Source organism: Cyprinus carpio, chromosome B22 (genome assembly GCF_018340385.1).
Source record: "Cyprinus carpio isolate SPL01 chromosome B22, ASM1834038v1, whole genome shotgun sequence".
In the NCBI taxonomy this organism is placed as follows: Eukaryota; Metazoa; Chordata; class Actinopteri; order Cypriniformes; family Cyprinidae; genus Cyprinus; species Cyprinus carpio.
In genome coordinates this window covers 10,006,897-10,023,304 of record NC_056618.1, presented here as the reverse complement: position 1 = coordinate 10,023,304, position 16,408 = coordinate 10,006,897, and the positions used below count along the sequence as shown (strand labels likewise).

Below are 16,408 nucleotides of genomic sequence, written 5' to 3'. Positions count from 1 at the left end.
ACATTTACAGTTTGACTCGCCCATTATTATGTGAATGATATCAGTGTCTGGTTCATGCATTTAATGGACTCACACATGTCCATTTTAAAGATAGCAGCTCTCAGTTTGACTCAGAAGATGAACATCAGTGAAAGCAAAAGTGTGTGAGGTCAGACAGCTTTAACTTTGTATTTTTGATTTTTTCCATTCACTAACATTAAGAACTGTATAATATACACAACCATTTAAAAATCACAAGACTTTTGTTCAGTTTTACCATGAAATGAAGTTTATCCACAGCTCACACAATATTCTAATACTTTTAGCCATTTAACACAGTAAAGCAACTACCTTAAAAAAGTAGGCTTATTTTAAATGATAAAAATATTTTTACCCATTAAGAACAGTTCAACTCCTAAGGGCCATATAACATTATATCATACACAAATGCAGAGTGTGAACGAGGAGGTTCCCACACAGAAGTGGGAGGATTCACAAATAGCTTGAGTGTTTTAAGAGGATAGTCTTCTTAGATCAGAAACTGAACCGTTGAAGAAAATGTTTGACATATTTGCTTTGTTCTGTCTGTGCTGGTGCTGTCAGATTGGTAAGTTATAAAAACATTTTTATAGCTTATGTTTTTTTGAGCTGCAGCAATTGTCATCTGCTACTGTCTGTACCAAATAAACCATCATTCAAATTTGTTACTTTTTTTTTTTAAACTGACATTATACTAAGTGTCTAATTTACTACAGATTAAAAATATTCAGCACAATTAAACTGTGTAAGTTTACACTTTGATTTTGCTCCACAGCAAATAACTTTTAAACAATTTAAAATTCCATGGGTAACACAAACCTATTTTTGATAGAGTATGTCTCACCTTTCATTTTGTCCCTCTGATGCTGCTGTAATGTTCTTTAGTTCATCTGTAAATTATAATAACATCTTATTTCAGGATTTGTAAACCAACAGGAACTTTAATCTGTGACAAAACCTCTTCATGTTCATCAGGTGTGTTTGGTGCAGAAACAAATGAAATACAGTCTGTGTCAGTGATGGAGGGGAGATTCTGTCACTTTAAAAACTAATGTTACTGAATTACATGGAGGTGATGACATTACATGGAAATATGGAGCTGAAAAGTCTCTCATAGTTAAAATCAGCAATGAGAAACAAAACTTTTCAACATATGATGTTCCTGATGAGAGATTCAGAGACAGACTGAAGGTGGATCATCAGACTGGATCTCTGACCATCACAAACACCACGACTAAACACGCTGGAGTCTATGAACAACAGATACGTAGAGCGAAACTGTCATCAAAAACATTCAGTGTTTCTGTCTACGGTAAGTAGAGATCATTTGTCATGCCATACACATATTCATGTATAAAACTAGTTAGAGGGGACAGATTGTATAAAAACAAACTAAACCATAAAAAAAGTTGTTTATTTGTATCCATATTTCTGTTTATTGTCTTATGTTTTCAGCTCAGCTGCCTGTTCCTGTAATCACCAGTAACTCTTCACAATGTTCTTCATCATCACTGTTCATCATCATCATATTGTTCATTGGTGTGTTCAGTGGTGAATGTGAGTCATGTGACTCTCTCCTGGTACAAAGGAAACAGTTTATTGTCCAGCATCAGTGTGTCTGATCTCAGCATCAGTCTCTCTCTACCTCTGGAGGTGGAATATCAGGATAAAAACAGCTACAGCTGTGTGATCAACAATCCCATCAGCAACCAGACTCAACATCTGGACATCAGTCAACTCTGTCACACATGTGCAGGTATGGGAGTGCTGATATTAAAGTTAATTCTTTGGGCTGACCTCTGTCTATTTTTGTGGATCAGACTCAATAACTTACATCAATTTATCTGACAGTGTTGATCTCTGCTGCTGTTGCTGCTGCTGGATCTCTGTTGATTATCGCTGGATTTGGGATCTTCTGCATCTGCTGGAAATGTAGAAAAACTGGCCAAGAAGGCAAATATAACCTACTGATTTTCATCAATTGATAATTCATTATAATTAAATATAATTCATTAATGTGATACCATTCAGTTTCTAAATAGTACAGTATGTGTGGTTATTGGTTTTTGCAATGATCTGCCCTGAGCAGCTCTCTTTATTCATGCAGTTTCTAAATAGTGTTTTACTTGGATGGTGTTAAAATTTTATGTATTCATGTCATTGGAATTTTAAAATTGCTTTATTAAATATCTCTAATTAATTGTGTGCATCAATGATTCAGCTTGGCAGACATAAAATAACAAACTGTGTGTATATATATTAATGATTTTCTAATCCATTAATCCAACCACCTTTTGTTCAAACAGTTCAGATTTGTGAAGATGAGATCACTCATGTTGTCATGATACATGAGCCAACGTTCTACAAAAGAAATGCCCATAAGTTGGTAAGATCATGTTGTGTGTCTCTTTATCGTTTCAGCAATGTCAGATGCATGTCAGTGTGCAAAAAACTTTTTCAATGTAGTTCCAGAAGAAGCAATTTTACTGTTAAGTGATTTTAATTTTAATTGTGTATCTGTGGGTAAGAATTAATCTGAAATGAATAAAATACAACTAACCATAAACAGAAATGACAATAAATGAACGTTTAAAGGGAGAAAGAAAAAGAATCAAACTACTCTATGCCATAAATTCATTCAGGAAATTATTCACTTCATGCTAATATTAATATATTATTGGCCATATTCCTGTTATGTCTGCATTTTCAGTTTTCCTATACATATACAGTATGTTCTTTATTTTAAATGATTTATTATATCTTATACTTTTTTTTTTTTTGTTTGTTGAATGTTATGATTTTTTTTTTTTGTTTGCGCCTGTCAGCATGAGTGATTAAACTTCAATCTTTTTTAAGTATGTTTTAATTTGATCATTTTTAATAGGAAACTCTTTTGACGAACTTTGAAGTTTGAGTCTAATACATTCTCACGCAGTGCAGGTTTCAGTTCCAGCATTAGCAGAGTTTGCAGAAGACCTATTCTTGTCTATATCACATCCTATTTTATAAAGATCCTTTTTCTTTGTCTGACAATGCCTTAGAATCATTTTAAGAATACATTCAATGTACGATTCACTGTTGTAAAATATATGGTATTATGCAAATGTGTGGTTAATAATAATAATTGAAATATTTAAAGGTTTTATCAGTTTTTGGGGAGTCAGCTAACTTACTTAAAGGAGAAACACTGCTATCAAAATTAATTTCTTCAGTAGCATAACACCGCTGATGTCCAAAGGCAAAACACGAAACAAATACACCAAAATTCAATAGAAATACAGTTTCTTAAACCAATTTTACTCACTTTCATTTATACTGTGTTTTGCCGTTGCTGGTAAAACAACTCCTGAGCAGTAATGCCAAGTTCACACTACACAATTTTTAAAATTTTTTGAAGTCGTCGGATCACTATCTGGGGTAACATTCAATTGCTGCTTTGTTCAGATTGCAGGATGGATTGGTGACAGAAGGTTATGGCAAGTTCACTCGAGCAAGATTGTAGGACATTCACATTACATGATTTGTCTGATTTTTACATATAAAGGGCGACAGCGCACCACATTAAAATAAATGATCATTCATGTTTTCATAACCACTGGCCAAATTCAAAAAACATTCATGTTTTGTGTTTTTTCTGTTTTGCATTTAGGCAAGATCGGCTCTGCCTAACTGAATTAAGTGTTTTGTTGTTGGATATAGCAATGAACATGGCTATATCCATGTGCATTATTTACTCCCGACATCTGAGCCGCTGAAGGTACAGTGGATTATGTTTGTTTTTGAAGGGATTGTACCTTAATGTTTCTATGTTCAAGTGAATCATTTGTGATCCAGCTTCACCTACAGAAGTGAGTATAAGTTTATTTTATGAATCTTTGCAAATTGCCTTTCCTAATAACATGACAGTTAGCAATTTCTGTGGCTAAATGCAGCTAAATGTGGCTGAAATAAACAGTCTCAAGAGAATGTTATCATGTTCTGCAAGTAAATGGGGGTAAGGGTGGGTGAAATTAATTGTCATTAGAATATGGATTCACTAAAATGGCTTGCTGTGTGCAGAGCTGTATTTAGCAAGGTAAAAAAAAAAGGTGTTGTTTTATACTACCATTGAGAAATATTAACCAAAGTATGTTATAGACATTTCATTAAGACCATAAAGAATCATATCAACATGTGGAAAAGGGATATCCGATGAGTGCTCATTTACCGGTCAAAAGAGCCCACCTTAAAGGGAAAGTTCACCCAAAAATTTAATTTGCAGCATTATTTACTTACCCTCAATACATCCTGGGTGTATATGACTTTCTTCTAATAGACAAATACAGTTGGAGTTCTATTAAAAAAATAAAAATAAAATGCCCTGACTGTTCCCGTCATCAGATTCGCTGATGGACACCGGCATAAAAAAATAGACATTTTATATTTTAAAAAGTTTTATACATATTAGTTTATAAATATATATATATATATATATATATATATATATTATATATATATATACCCTTGCCGTATATATATATATATAAACTTTTCAAACGTATAACACTTTTCAACATATAAAACAACAATGTATGTTTATTTGCATTTATGATATATACTGATTTTATGAGATGTTGTGTTCTCACGGGAACTATGGACACCGTGCTTCATTGTTGTGGGTAATGTGGTAGCTGAAGATAATGAGGTACAAGTGCATTCCAAACGACTACATAATGGCACACACATGCCCTGCTCACTCTAAACTAGTCCCCACTCCATGGTGATAGGGATGATTCCTTCCATTTGGAATTTGCCTGTGAACCGTATGGTACACGATACGCGTACCATTATACACTGGTGTGTAACGGTTCACATACATATTATCATCCAGCAAGTGAAAATTATGTGTCTGAGATGCACACAATAGATTCTAATATATTGATGATAATATTAATATATTCAAACCTTTCTAGCAGTTAGTACAGATTTAAATGATAAATGGTGCCATCTGCTGGGATCTATTATCTGTCAATTTAAAAATTGTGTCATAAGAATGACAATAAAATGTTATATTAATAAAATAAGCAATGAGTTGAATCAATGATTACAGAAAATGCAAAAAACAAAAATGAAAACAAATGAGATTTTTTTTTTATTGATTTATTTTATTTTTTTTTTTTTTTTTATTTTTATGGGTTTGGGTTATGTTCATTTTATGTTGATGATGGGATATTGATTTTTTTTATTTTAAAAGATGTTCTTGTAAAGCACATCAACAAATGTAACGAAAACTGTGGCAAAATGGTCAAGAGGCTATATTTTTGCAATGCTTTAGCGTATTCAACCAAATTTGGACTGTGTTATACCACTCATGGCCTGAGGATATATGCGCAGTTTCAGCACAGTGCCATCTAGTGGTCAAACATATAAAAATAGACATTTTAGATCTTAACTTCTGAACAGTTTGGCTAAAAATCACAAGATTGGTCTTTTTAGATTTTTTTTTTTTTTTGCCATTTTGGAATTTGCATTAAAATCATCATCAAAAAAAAAAAAATAAAAAAATCTTCCTTAGCTCTTACATATAATTATGTGAAACAGGATCCATGAGCAATATTTTTTACAATATGCAGGGCTTCAATAGAAACTTCTTAGAATGGTGTAGAGAACCTTATTGAGTGAAACAGTTTTGCATAGTTCAGCCAGTAGCTGCTGGTAACTAGTGTCAAAGATGCCATCAGTCATGGCAGACCGGTGTTCTGTACTTGAATGACAACTGCACTGTTCAACTGAATTAACTTCTGAAAAATGCAGGAGACAGCCATGATTGTACAGACTCTTAAAGGGGTGGTTGATTACAATTTCACTTTTTTAAAGTTAGTTAGTGTGTAATGTTGATGTTTGAGCATAAACAATGTCTGCAAAGTTGCGGCGCTGAAAGTTCAATGCAAACCGAGATATCGTCTTTTACAATGAGTTACTTCCCAGGTTTGTGACATTACAAACCCAGACAAACCCCGCCCCTTGGGAACATGCAACAAAGGGGGCGAGGCCATGCTGTGCTGCTTTAGAGGAGAGGAAGAAATCTAGGGGTGCATGTAAAAATCTATTCATATATGAATTGCGATTCTGTCATCTAACGATTCTAATGGATCCAAGTTTCATAATCAATGTTCTGAAGCAGCTGTTCTCATCCCTGTCCCCCTGCTCTACACACACTCTGCTCTGCATCTCTCTCTCTCTCTCTCTCTCATTCAGATTATCAGCTCCAACAATGAACTGTTCCATTTATACACTTATTTTCACATAAGACACTTATTTTAACAAGCGCTAAACATGGACATGTGTGCGTTTGCTGTATTATATTAAAGCTTTAATCAGGATAAAAGCAATTAAAAGCTGACAGAAGCAGTAGCATTTACAAAGAACAGCGTATCTAAAAGTATGAGTGTGTGAGTTTGATGTACTATATTAAAGCTTTAATCAGGATACACATATCCTCTTCACTAATTAAGGCCCTGATGATACTTCAAACAACATGAAGTTTTCGTTTTCGTGGAAACGAAAACCTTCAATTTGGGGCCAAACACTGCAACAGTTCTGTGTTCAAATGCACACACTTGAAAAGGCTGATATACTTCAAAGCGAAGTTCGTTTTCGTTCTTCAATTTGGGCAAAAAGAAGTTTAAAAGGCTCAAATATTCCAACACCCCCGTGCTGCTGGAGGTGGGGTGTAGATTAATTTAAACATGTCATGTTGCTCATGCATATCCCCTAAACACAACTATGATGAAAATGTCATGTTGCTCGTGCAGACAAAACAGTTTTATATATATATCTGATATATATATATATATCAAATCAAATAGCAATATACTATATATGTCTGTGCCACACCCCTCATTCAAAGGGACGTGTAATATAACAGAATATAAATATATATATATTTTCAATCTTTCTATATATGAATATAATAAGTATATAAGTGACTGAGACCATTTTACAAACTACACAGAGACCTTTAGAACGATACCAAACATGAAGGGGAAAAAAACAACAGATTCCCAAGATACATGATATGTGGTAATGAAACATTTTGGGGGAAAAGAGTGAGAGGGAGAGGCAGAGAGGGCAGGGGGGAGAAGGGGGTCATAAATGAGCAAGGGGGGTGATGTTGTTGGCTCTCTTTGGAGATCTCTTCTCAAGATTAGTCTCATTGTTTTGTTGCACAGCATCTGTTTTGTGCGAGTTCCTGACATTTTGGATTTGTGAGGAAATAATTTCACTCCTTATAAAACATTCATGCATTTAAGAGTTAAAGATCAGCAGTACTGGAAACACACTGTTCCTGTCTTGATGGCTGTAATAATCCCTTTACCATGGTTTTACTGCAGGTAACACCTTGTCTCAGCCTTATTATCATGTGCCCCTTCAGCAACACTAATCCATGGGGTCTCAGTCTGATCAGCTGATGCCCCTCAAGCAGAACCCCTCAGTCTGGTCTCATTCTTATCAACAGATACCTCTCCAGCAGCATTCGTCTAAATATTCTCAATCTGATCAGTGGATGCCCCTTCAGCAGCACCCATCTTCATTGTATCAATCTGATCAAGGGATGTCCTCTCAACAACAACCATCTGTAGACTCTCACCATGAATAAGGGTCATTGGTTCTCCACCAATCTCCTGAAAGAAAGAAAACAGATTTACAGAAGGTAAAACAAATGTTTGGGTGTGGGGGGTATAGTACATTGTTATTGATCTGCTCTCTTAAAGAAGTAAAGTATTATTAGTTTTTCTATATGATGATTTTAAATTAAAGCAAACATACATTCATTCAGAAACCAATATGCCCCAATATACTTAAGTTCTTTTCCTTATTCACTTTAGGAGTAAAAATAAGTTTGAAATATGTGACCAGCGATATACTATTTGCAAACATTCTGATGCCGCCTGCGCTGCTGAGAGTGGCATTTACATTAATATGTAAATATGTGCTGTGCACTTTCCTTTAATATCATTTTAATCATTCTTTGTTTATGGGTATGCTGAGAAAACAGCAGTTAAGAAAGCATCTTATCATAGCGATGTGGATATGTTTGGTTGATATGTGTTTATGTGGTGTGTTATCATAGCGATGTGGATATGTTTGGGCTGAGAGAAAGGGCTGAGAAAGCATCTTATCATAGCGATGTGGATATGTTTGGACAGGCTGCAATTTGGCATTTATATAGCAATTTGTACAAAAGAGCTTTAAAGCAAGCAGCTTTACACTATTGAACATTAAAAACAGTGTCAGTGTCACTTTCAGTTTGACAGAATGACATCTTCAATTTCTAAAAAGCAGCTCTCCAGGGTATTCATGTTTTAATTCACGGATGTCTGACCATGAGGGACTGAACAGAATAAATGTACTGAAGACGATTTTGATGTCAAAGAAGCCCCAGAGTCAAACCCACCAACCTGTCCTCCAACTAATACGCTCGTATAGGTCGTTTGTCCAAATCCCTGAAATACGACCCATCAGAGCGTATACTACAATTGCGCCACCTATCAGCAAAAGGTCGTTTTCATATTAATGTTTTGTACTCTTTTATTTGCACTGTGATTTGCGTTTCGTGTAGCTCAGTTGGTAGATTATTGTGTTATACCTTGATATGCAATCATGCTATCATGGGTTCGATCCCAGAGACCGGACGTGCACGTAAAATGTATATGCTCAATAAATCATAATTTAGCATGATTTCTGTGAGGGTTAGGTTTAGGGGGAGGGGTTAGGTGTGGTCATTCGAACGAATAAGCCACCTAGTAAAATATGTACGAATTACTGTGAGATCGGTGTAAAAAATCCACAAATTGCATTTAAATAAACGTGCGTTTTGATTGGTAATGACGTTATATGTCATTTCATCATGACGACAGACACAATGCGATACTGTTATTATTTTTACACCCGCTAGAGGCCGCTTAACTTTAAAACGTAAATATAGGTCGTAATAAGGTGCTTGCACAAAAGACCTATATGGTCGTTTTTTGTTGGAGGACAGGCTCAAACCCACCTATATCAGAATCATCACAGAACAATGGTAGTTCAAAGCAAGCTGTTTCAAACTCCCAAAACAAACTCCTGTCACAAATATCACAGTCAGATTTTGTGTACATAGTGTCTCACCAGGTCAGGATCCATCTCCTGTGTCATTTCTTCTGTTTTAACAAAAAGTTTGTTAAATAATTTGATTGTTTTTATTTTGTTTTTTGTTAAATAATATGTTTTTTTTTGTTTGTTCTTTCACACAGTAAATCTCATTATTCCAGCATGTTGAATCAGCTGTATGCAATACTTGCTTTCTTTGCATCTTGCTTGTGTAGATCTCCAGCGGCAACATTACATCATACAAGCAGCTGCAACCAGCAGAACAGCAGCACCAACAGCAGAAGCAGCAGCAGTTGAATCTGAAACAGCTAAAGTCAGACACTCATTATTTCTAGAGATGGTATGATTAACAACTTTACCAGTACTTTTGACTGACATTTAGTAGAAAGTTGTATGATGTTGTTTTGTAAGGAACAGCAGCTTAAACCGCAACAGAAACAGCAGTGTTTACAAGAAAACTGACTAATACTATAACTTTTTTTTTTCTGTTAACAGCAAACTTTAAAAGTTTAAAATCCATAAGGTGACAAAGACTCAGTGTGTTAATTGTCAGTTTGATGTGCATGTAAAAACATGACAGATTTGGTCTAAATTATAATGTAATATTGAGTCAAAAACTCACTTCTTCAAACAGGCTACAGTGAAAACAAATACTGGGACAATCTAAAAGTTTTCTAAAATGGTTAAAAAGAAAAAGCACTGAATAACTAAAATGATACTCACCAGTGACAGTAACACTGAATGTCTTTATAATATCGTTGCTCATCAGTAGTTTATAAACTCCAGAGTCTGTGATGCCGGTGTTCATGATGGTCAGAGATCCAGTCTGATGATCCAGCTTCAGTCTGTCTCTGAATCTCTCAGTATCTTCATTACACTGAACATCTGTACAGATCTTACTGAGATATCCACTGATTTGAGCGATGCGAGTGTCACCGAAATACCATCTAATTCTGTCTTGTTGGTTTGTTTCAACACCAGTGTGTAGAGTGACTGAATCTCCTTCCATCACTGATACTGAAACTCTGTCTGTATCATCACCAGAGGCACCTGAAGAAGAAATGAATCACATTTCTGAATCGATTCCCCATTTCTTCCCAATGAATGCGGATTATATGAAATAAAACTGCTCTGTTCCTCTGCATTAATGGCAACACCATTAGGTGTGTTTGAGATGTCATCCACTTTGCCTTAATGAGAATACTACAATAATACACAAATGAACCAGTTCAAAAGTTTGAACCTTGATTCTTAATACTGTGTTGCTACCGAGATCAAAATATGTTTGTGATAACTGAGCAGTTTTCCAGTGCATCTCCCTGTATTGAATATTTGAACGCTTTCCAGTGACTGTATAATTTTGAGATCCATCTTCATACTGAAGACAACTGAAGATTTGAACGCTGGAAAAAAACATTCAGTATGCTAAAAAAAAAAAAAAAAAAAAATTAAATTAATAATAATAAAACAATTATTATTAAATGCTATGCCAAATGTGTACATTGCCTTTCTTCAGCAGACCACAAACATTTTTAGAAATAAATTTGACATCTGTAGATGCATTCAATTCAAATGGTGCTGCAATCTTTTGGAGGGTCCAAATGTCATGCATGCAACTTTTTATCAATTAATGTCTTGTGTAGCAAAACAATAGGTTTGGCTTTTAAATAAATTGATAAATAAACTCAATTTGTCATGTAGTTGTGAAAGATAGGTATGTTAGTGTGTTCACTTGAGAAATATAAAGTGGTGCTTTAACTGTAATAGAACAATAAATGTCGCATGGAAGTTCTGACATTTTTGAACCGTAACGCCCTGGCAGGAGCACTAATTTCAAGTTGATCTTGTCTTACTTAATGATTATTTTTTTACCTAAATCACAATAGTGAAACCCACTGACATCCTACAAAGCATGAATGTTTTATGTGTTCTGTTTACAAGCATTCAGATAATCGTTACAATATCTAGCTTGTCTGGAAGTGTTTAACAGCAGTGCTATATTGCTCTATTCCACTTCAGCGTCTCCTCTATGTCTGTCACTCCTTTGTGAACATTTGCTGAAAAGCAACCCCTGGTCACATTTTTCACCAGGTCACACATTTCGGCACAACACCTCTGTTCTTACAATAGGCCTATATGCTACCTATCAGGATGCAATACTAGCAGCACTATATTTGACCGTAACGGGTTGGTAGGGTTGGTTTTGTTTTCGCAGATCCAGACTCTGATCCTGCTGGCTGATGGTAGGTGAGGTAAAGTTGGTTTTATGTTGGAATTACGTTAGACATTCGCAGAGCAAATTAAGGGACTTTCTCAAAGTGTGAAAAAATAATAATAAAAAAGATTTGAACACATGGAATTCATCATGCAAATAAAATGTAAAGATGTGAATTAAGTGTGGAAACATGATTTTAAGCTGTAAATGGGATATTCATTATAAATTGTTACATTGATATTACATTGTACTCCCACATTTTCTTTATGGCACATGTAATATATTCAGTAACACTTCTAACACATCATACACAACTTGTATTTTGGAAAAGTTATTTTAATTATATATTCTTTTTTTTTTTTTTATGTTTTCTAAAATGTGCATACAATCACTGATTGCAGTTTTCTAAAATGTGAATGAAAATGTCTAAAATGTGTAAAACTACCCTGGCACAATCATCAGAGGTGGACCAGTCGGAATTAGTTGTTTTTTTTAATGTGTTGTTTTTATTTGATTATTTGGAATTAACAACAGAGGCTTGGGATGAGATGTGTAAGAAATAATTACACAAAACCTTTACTGGGTCCATTTATATCATTTTTCTAAATATATTCAAGTGAATTGGTGATAATATTTGATTATTTTTAATAATTGTGGTAATAATAATAATAATAATAATTGACTAAAATGATACTCACCAGTGACAGTAACTTTGAATTTCTTTATGATGTCATTGCTCATCTGTACTTTATAAACTCCAGAGTCAGTGGTTTGTGTTTTTAGGATGGTCAGAGATCCAGTCTGATGATTCAGCTTCAGTCTGTCTCTGAATCTCTCAGTACCTTCATTACACTGAACATCTGTACAGATAAAACTGAGATCTCCAGTGATTTGAGCGATGCGAGTGTAATTGAAATACCATCTTATTCTGTCTTGTTGGTTTGTTTCAACACCAGTGTGTAGAGTGACTGAATCTCCCTCCATCACAGACACTGACATTATGTCTGTATCAACACCAGAGGCACCTGAAGAAGAAATTAATCATAATTTTAATCAATTCACCATTTCTTCCCAATGAATGCTGATTCTATGAAATAAAACTGCTCTGTTCCTCTGTATTATTGGCAAAAGCATTAGGTGTGTTTGACACATCAAATACTTCCTCTTAAAGATGAGATGCTTGGGATGAGATGTGTAAGAAATAATTACACAAAAGAGTGTTTTAAGGACAAAAAAACAAACAAACAAACAAAAAGAAAAACAGACAAATGTCATGAAATAAAACGTCTGAACAATGTTTTGAGGTGTACTACAGACAAAAATATCGCCATAAATTCCTTGACATGGTTGTGCAAAAAATAAAATAAAATACAAAATAAATAAATACATAAATTACTGCAAAATACAAATTATATGCATTACTGTCAAATATAAGAATTTGGCTGGTTTGCCTTTGCAGACCTGGCAACCCTGCTCATTGCTGGTAGCACCTTCTTTATTAGTTATTTTCACATAAAGTATGTTTTGTTTTTAAATTAAATTGTGTTGTTGTTGGGTAGTTATTTTCCTTTTTGCTAGGGCTATAGAAATAGTAATAATAATAATAATAATGATAATAATAATAATAATAATAATAATAATAATAATATAATAATGCCAAATCATGCTCCTTATTGCCAGGGCTATAGAAATAGTAATAATAATAATAATAAACTATGGAATGCCATAAAGGTGTATTTTATCAATATTTACTGAGTAAAATAGCCTAATTGTAACATTTATAATACATATATTTCTTTTCCACAGTATTAGTAACAGCCAGGTAAATTACTTCTTGGATGGTGCTGAATTAAGTTTTTGTCACAATGTTTTCCAATTTAACTCGTCAATGCAGTTTACAGGATACTGTTAAAGCAGAAGACAAACCGAAGGCCTGTTGCTCCTGCATGATGTTACCCGTTATGATTTACAATTTAATCCCTGACGCAGTTGTAAATTAGGTTTTTATGATAGCTTCTGTTGTGCCCACGAATCGCATGTTTGTAGTCTACTGTTTACTGAAAACACCATTTTAACCGCAAATTTCAGTTACCACAAATCGTTAGAACACCGAAAGAAAGCTATTAAGCCTAAATGTCTTACCATGGTCGAGCAAACAGCAGAACAATAATGGCGAACCAAAGAGCAGCTTCCTTTTCATTAGGTTTTCTAAAAAATAAATGCAGATTTTGAAACAAAGTGCTAAGTTCTTTCTCTTCAGTAAACCCGAAGCCATTGCGTCTTCTACTTCTTAGCTATTATTATTGTTTCACAGCGGCTGGTATCCAGTGTACTGGTGCTTTAAGAAACCGTTGTGTCACGAATGAAAGTAAAACTATAACTTGGGAGGATCCCTGCGCACTGCAGCAGATGTATGAGACGTGTCGTCATGTTCTTTAATCTCTATTAGTGCTGGTTGTAAAGTGCTGTGTGTGTGCTGTTTGCTGTTTGATAGTGTTAGTGCATGGTTTACAAAAATTTAACTTGATAGTGTTAGTACATAATAATTGGTTTTGTCTAAAAATTGAACCTTACTTTAATTTACTTTATTTTTATTTATTTTGTTTTGGCGTTTTATTATTTTGGTGACAGACATTAATTATCTGTGTGAATTCAAACATTATATAGCTTTCACAGACACAAAAAAGAGAGTAAGAGAGCACTGCATGCCCTGATTATTAAGACAGTTATACTGTTTGTCAAATGTATATAATTGATATACATTTGTATAATTGAGGACTTGATTTTGGCCTAAACCTTTATCCCAGTTTTCTATGGTGACAGAAATTAAGAAGAGAAAAAGACAAGCATCCAAGTGTTTACAGACTCTGACTGTGTATAATATGCAATTAGCATCTTTCTGCATTCACACCAGAGCTATAGAAATAATATTTAAACAAAACTATCTTCAAATAAATAAATACATAAAAACAATGATATTCTTTTGATACTCTAATGATATTTGATATTTTATGTTCTAGTGTATACTAGCCAGGATAATGTTTATTGTCTAGTATACTCTCAAAAACACACAACATATTTATTGTAGTTGTCGACAGCCTAAACACTAAGATTCACTAGTCAAGTCAAGTCAAGTAATTTCAACCATATACAAGTACATAGAACACTGTTTCTCCGGGACCACACAGCACAACAACTAACTATAAGGGACTAGATAAACGTGCAGACAGCACAAGGCAGTACAATGACTACTAGGACAGACAATTGGTACAGTAAGGCCTAGTGCAGAGCCAACCAGTACACAGTTCTGTTTAATAGTGACAATAGTGCAAAGAGTACGATATAAATAGCTGAAGTAGTGTAAGTGTAAATATAAGAGTAGCAGCCAATATACAGTATAATACGTATTCTAGCTAACATGAAAAATTCCATCCAACTAGTTAGTGTTTGAGGAAAGTTTGCACTCCCTACAAAGAGCCCCTCATAATAATAATAATTTTGTTGAGTCTGTGAGAAACCATGAGAACTGTGAGAAAAATTGGATTAAACAGGAGGTGGAGGTATAGACTGAAACTCTAATTTATTTAACAGTCATTCACACAGTGAATATGTACAATATACAAATGAGCAGAATATGAACTTTCAACATTTGTTTGAACACAAATCTTTGACACACACACATAAATAAATAAATACATACATAGAGTACATAGAGTACATCCTGTGATGAGCTTTGTGAGTGTGCTTCACCGTCGCCCTGTAATTACTTCTCATCATTCAATTAGCAGGCAGAAGCAGATGCTGATCGGCCCCACCTGTGCTTTGTTAAGAAGAGATAATATAAACAGAGCAAAAGAAGGAAAGGCTGTGATATTTTTTTTCTGTGGGGGAAACTATTATTGTGTGTTTTCTTTTTGTCTCGGTTTCTTCGGATTCAAGTGAGGATTGACCGATCAGCACTGCTCTTCCAACACTGGAAAGCCTCAGATCAACTCTGCACCTTCAGCACTTCATCAGTCCCGAAGCACAGTACTTCCCACTTTATGATTTTCTTTTATGTTCAGTAAACACCCTCTGGGGACGTGTGCACTGCAAATTGGTTTTGGAATGTGTCCTCATTCATTCCACCACAATACATACATGCACAACACACAAACCAAAACACAAAGTTTAAATATTGGCTGTGGAATTTTGAAAACACCAGTTTATAATTGACTAAACAAGTGAGGCTTCCCGGTGTATTATAGTGTATATACTGGAGGTTCAAATCTTCACTTGCCTCATGATTCAATTACAATTCAGAGCTTAACGATTCAATTATAAAGCAGAATTTTGTTATTCGCACGGAAAGGATCCAGAAAATAACTGTGTGTTTCCACTATTGATGTTTTTTAACCCATGCATGAATGTTTCACCTATATGATTATTATATATTCGGGTCTTTAGTGATTTGGAACTATATATCTAACACGGATGGATCTCTATATGCTCTAGTGTATTTAACCAGCACGTTCAGTAACCTATTCGCAATCTCAACCATATTCTCAAAACTATAATTTTCGGCATCTTCAAAATCAATACTTTGATAATTGTCAGTTTATTCACCACATCAAATATCAAATGACAGTGACACTTGCATGTATTACACACTGTAATTGCTCTGCACTAAAGCCATTCAAGCCATTTAAAGTTTTGCTGATGATATTCTTTTGTTTTATGTCTGTGGTAATAATCACTGAAACATCATGTCATTGTGTATCAATGAATTGCAGTTATTGAGTCATCAGGTATTTAATTATTGTTAAGCAAGAAACATATACTTAAACTATTATACTATTATGACATTGAGTCATCAGGATACAAGACCAGAAGGAGGCCCAGCTGAAATCCCATTCCTCCCGGAATGCGATTTCAACTGTGCCACCTCGGATTTTTAAGCAGATGGATCAAGTGGATTTTGAATCTGCTGGTTCGGCGCAACATAATCTGCCAAATTCAAATCTGCATCCACACTTTGGCTGGCACTGAGCCTGAGACAGATTT

The 16,408-nt window shown here is 34.6% G+C and overlaps 1 protein-coding gene across 2 annotated transcripts; it reads right to left on the bottom strand.

Moving 5' to 3' along the window:
• Window positions 1-1,716: 1,716 nt before the first annotated feature.
• LOC109092747 lies at window positions 1,717-13,821 on the bottom strand. 2 transcript variants are annotated; one of them, XM_042749706.1, is made up of 5 exons: window positions 13,508-13,821; window positions 12,064-12,390; window positions 9,874-10,200; window positions 7,649-7,682; window positions 1,717-1,942 (listed from the first exon to the last, which is right to left on the bottom strand). In XM_042749706.1, exons 1-5 carry the CDS (start codon window positions 13,638-13,640, stop codon window positions 1,912-1,914), a joined length of 852 nt encoding a protein of 283 aa, XP_042605640.1. In that variant the 5' UTR covers window positions 13,641-13,821; the 3' UTR covers window positions 1,717-1,911. The 2 variants fall into 2 exon arrangements, with proteins under 2 accessions (XP_042605640.1, XP_042605639.1); XM_042749705.1 differs by lacking the exons at window positions 1,717-1,942; window positions 7,649-7,682 and adding an exon at window positions 9,342-9,458 and having other exon boundaries at window positions 13,508-13,819.
• Window positions 13,822-16,408: the final 2,587 nt, after the last annotated feature.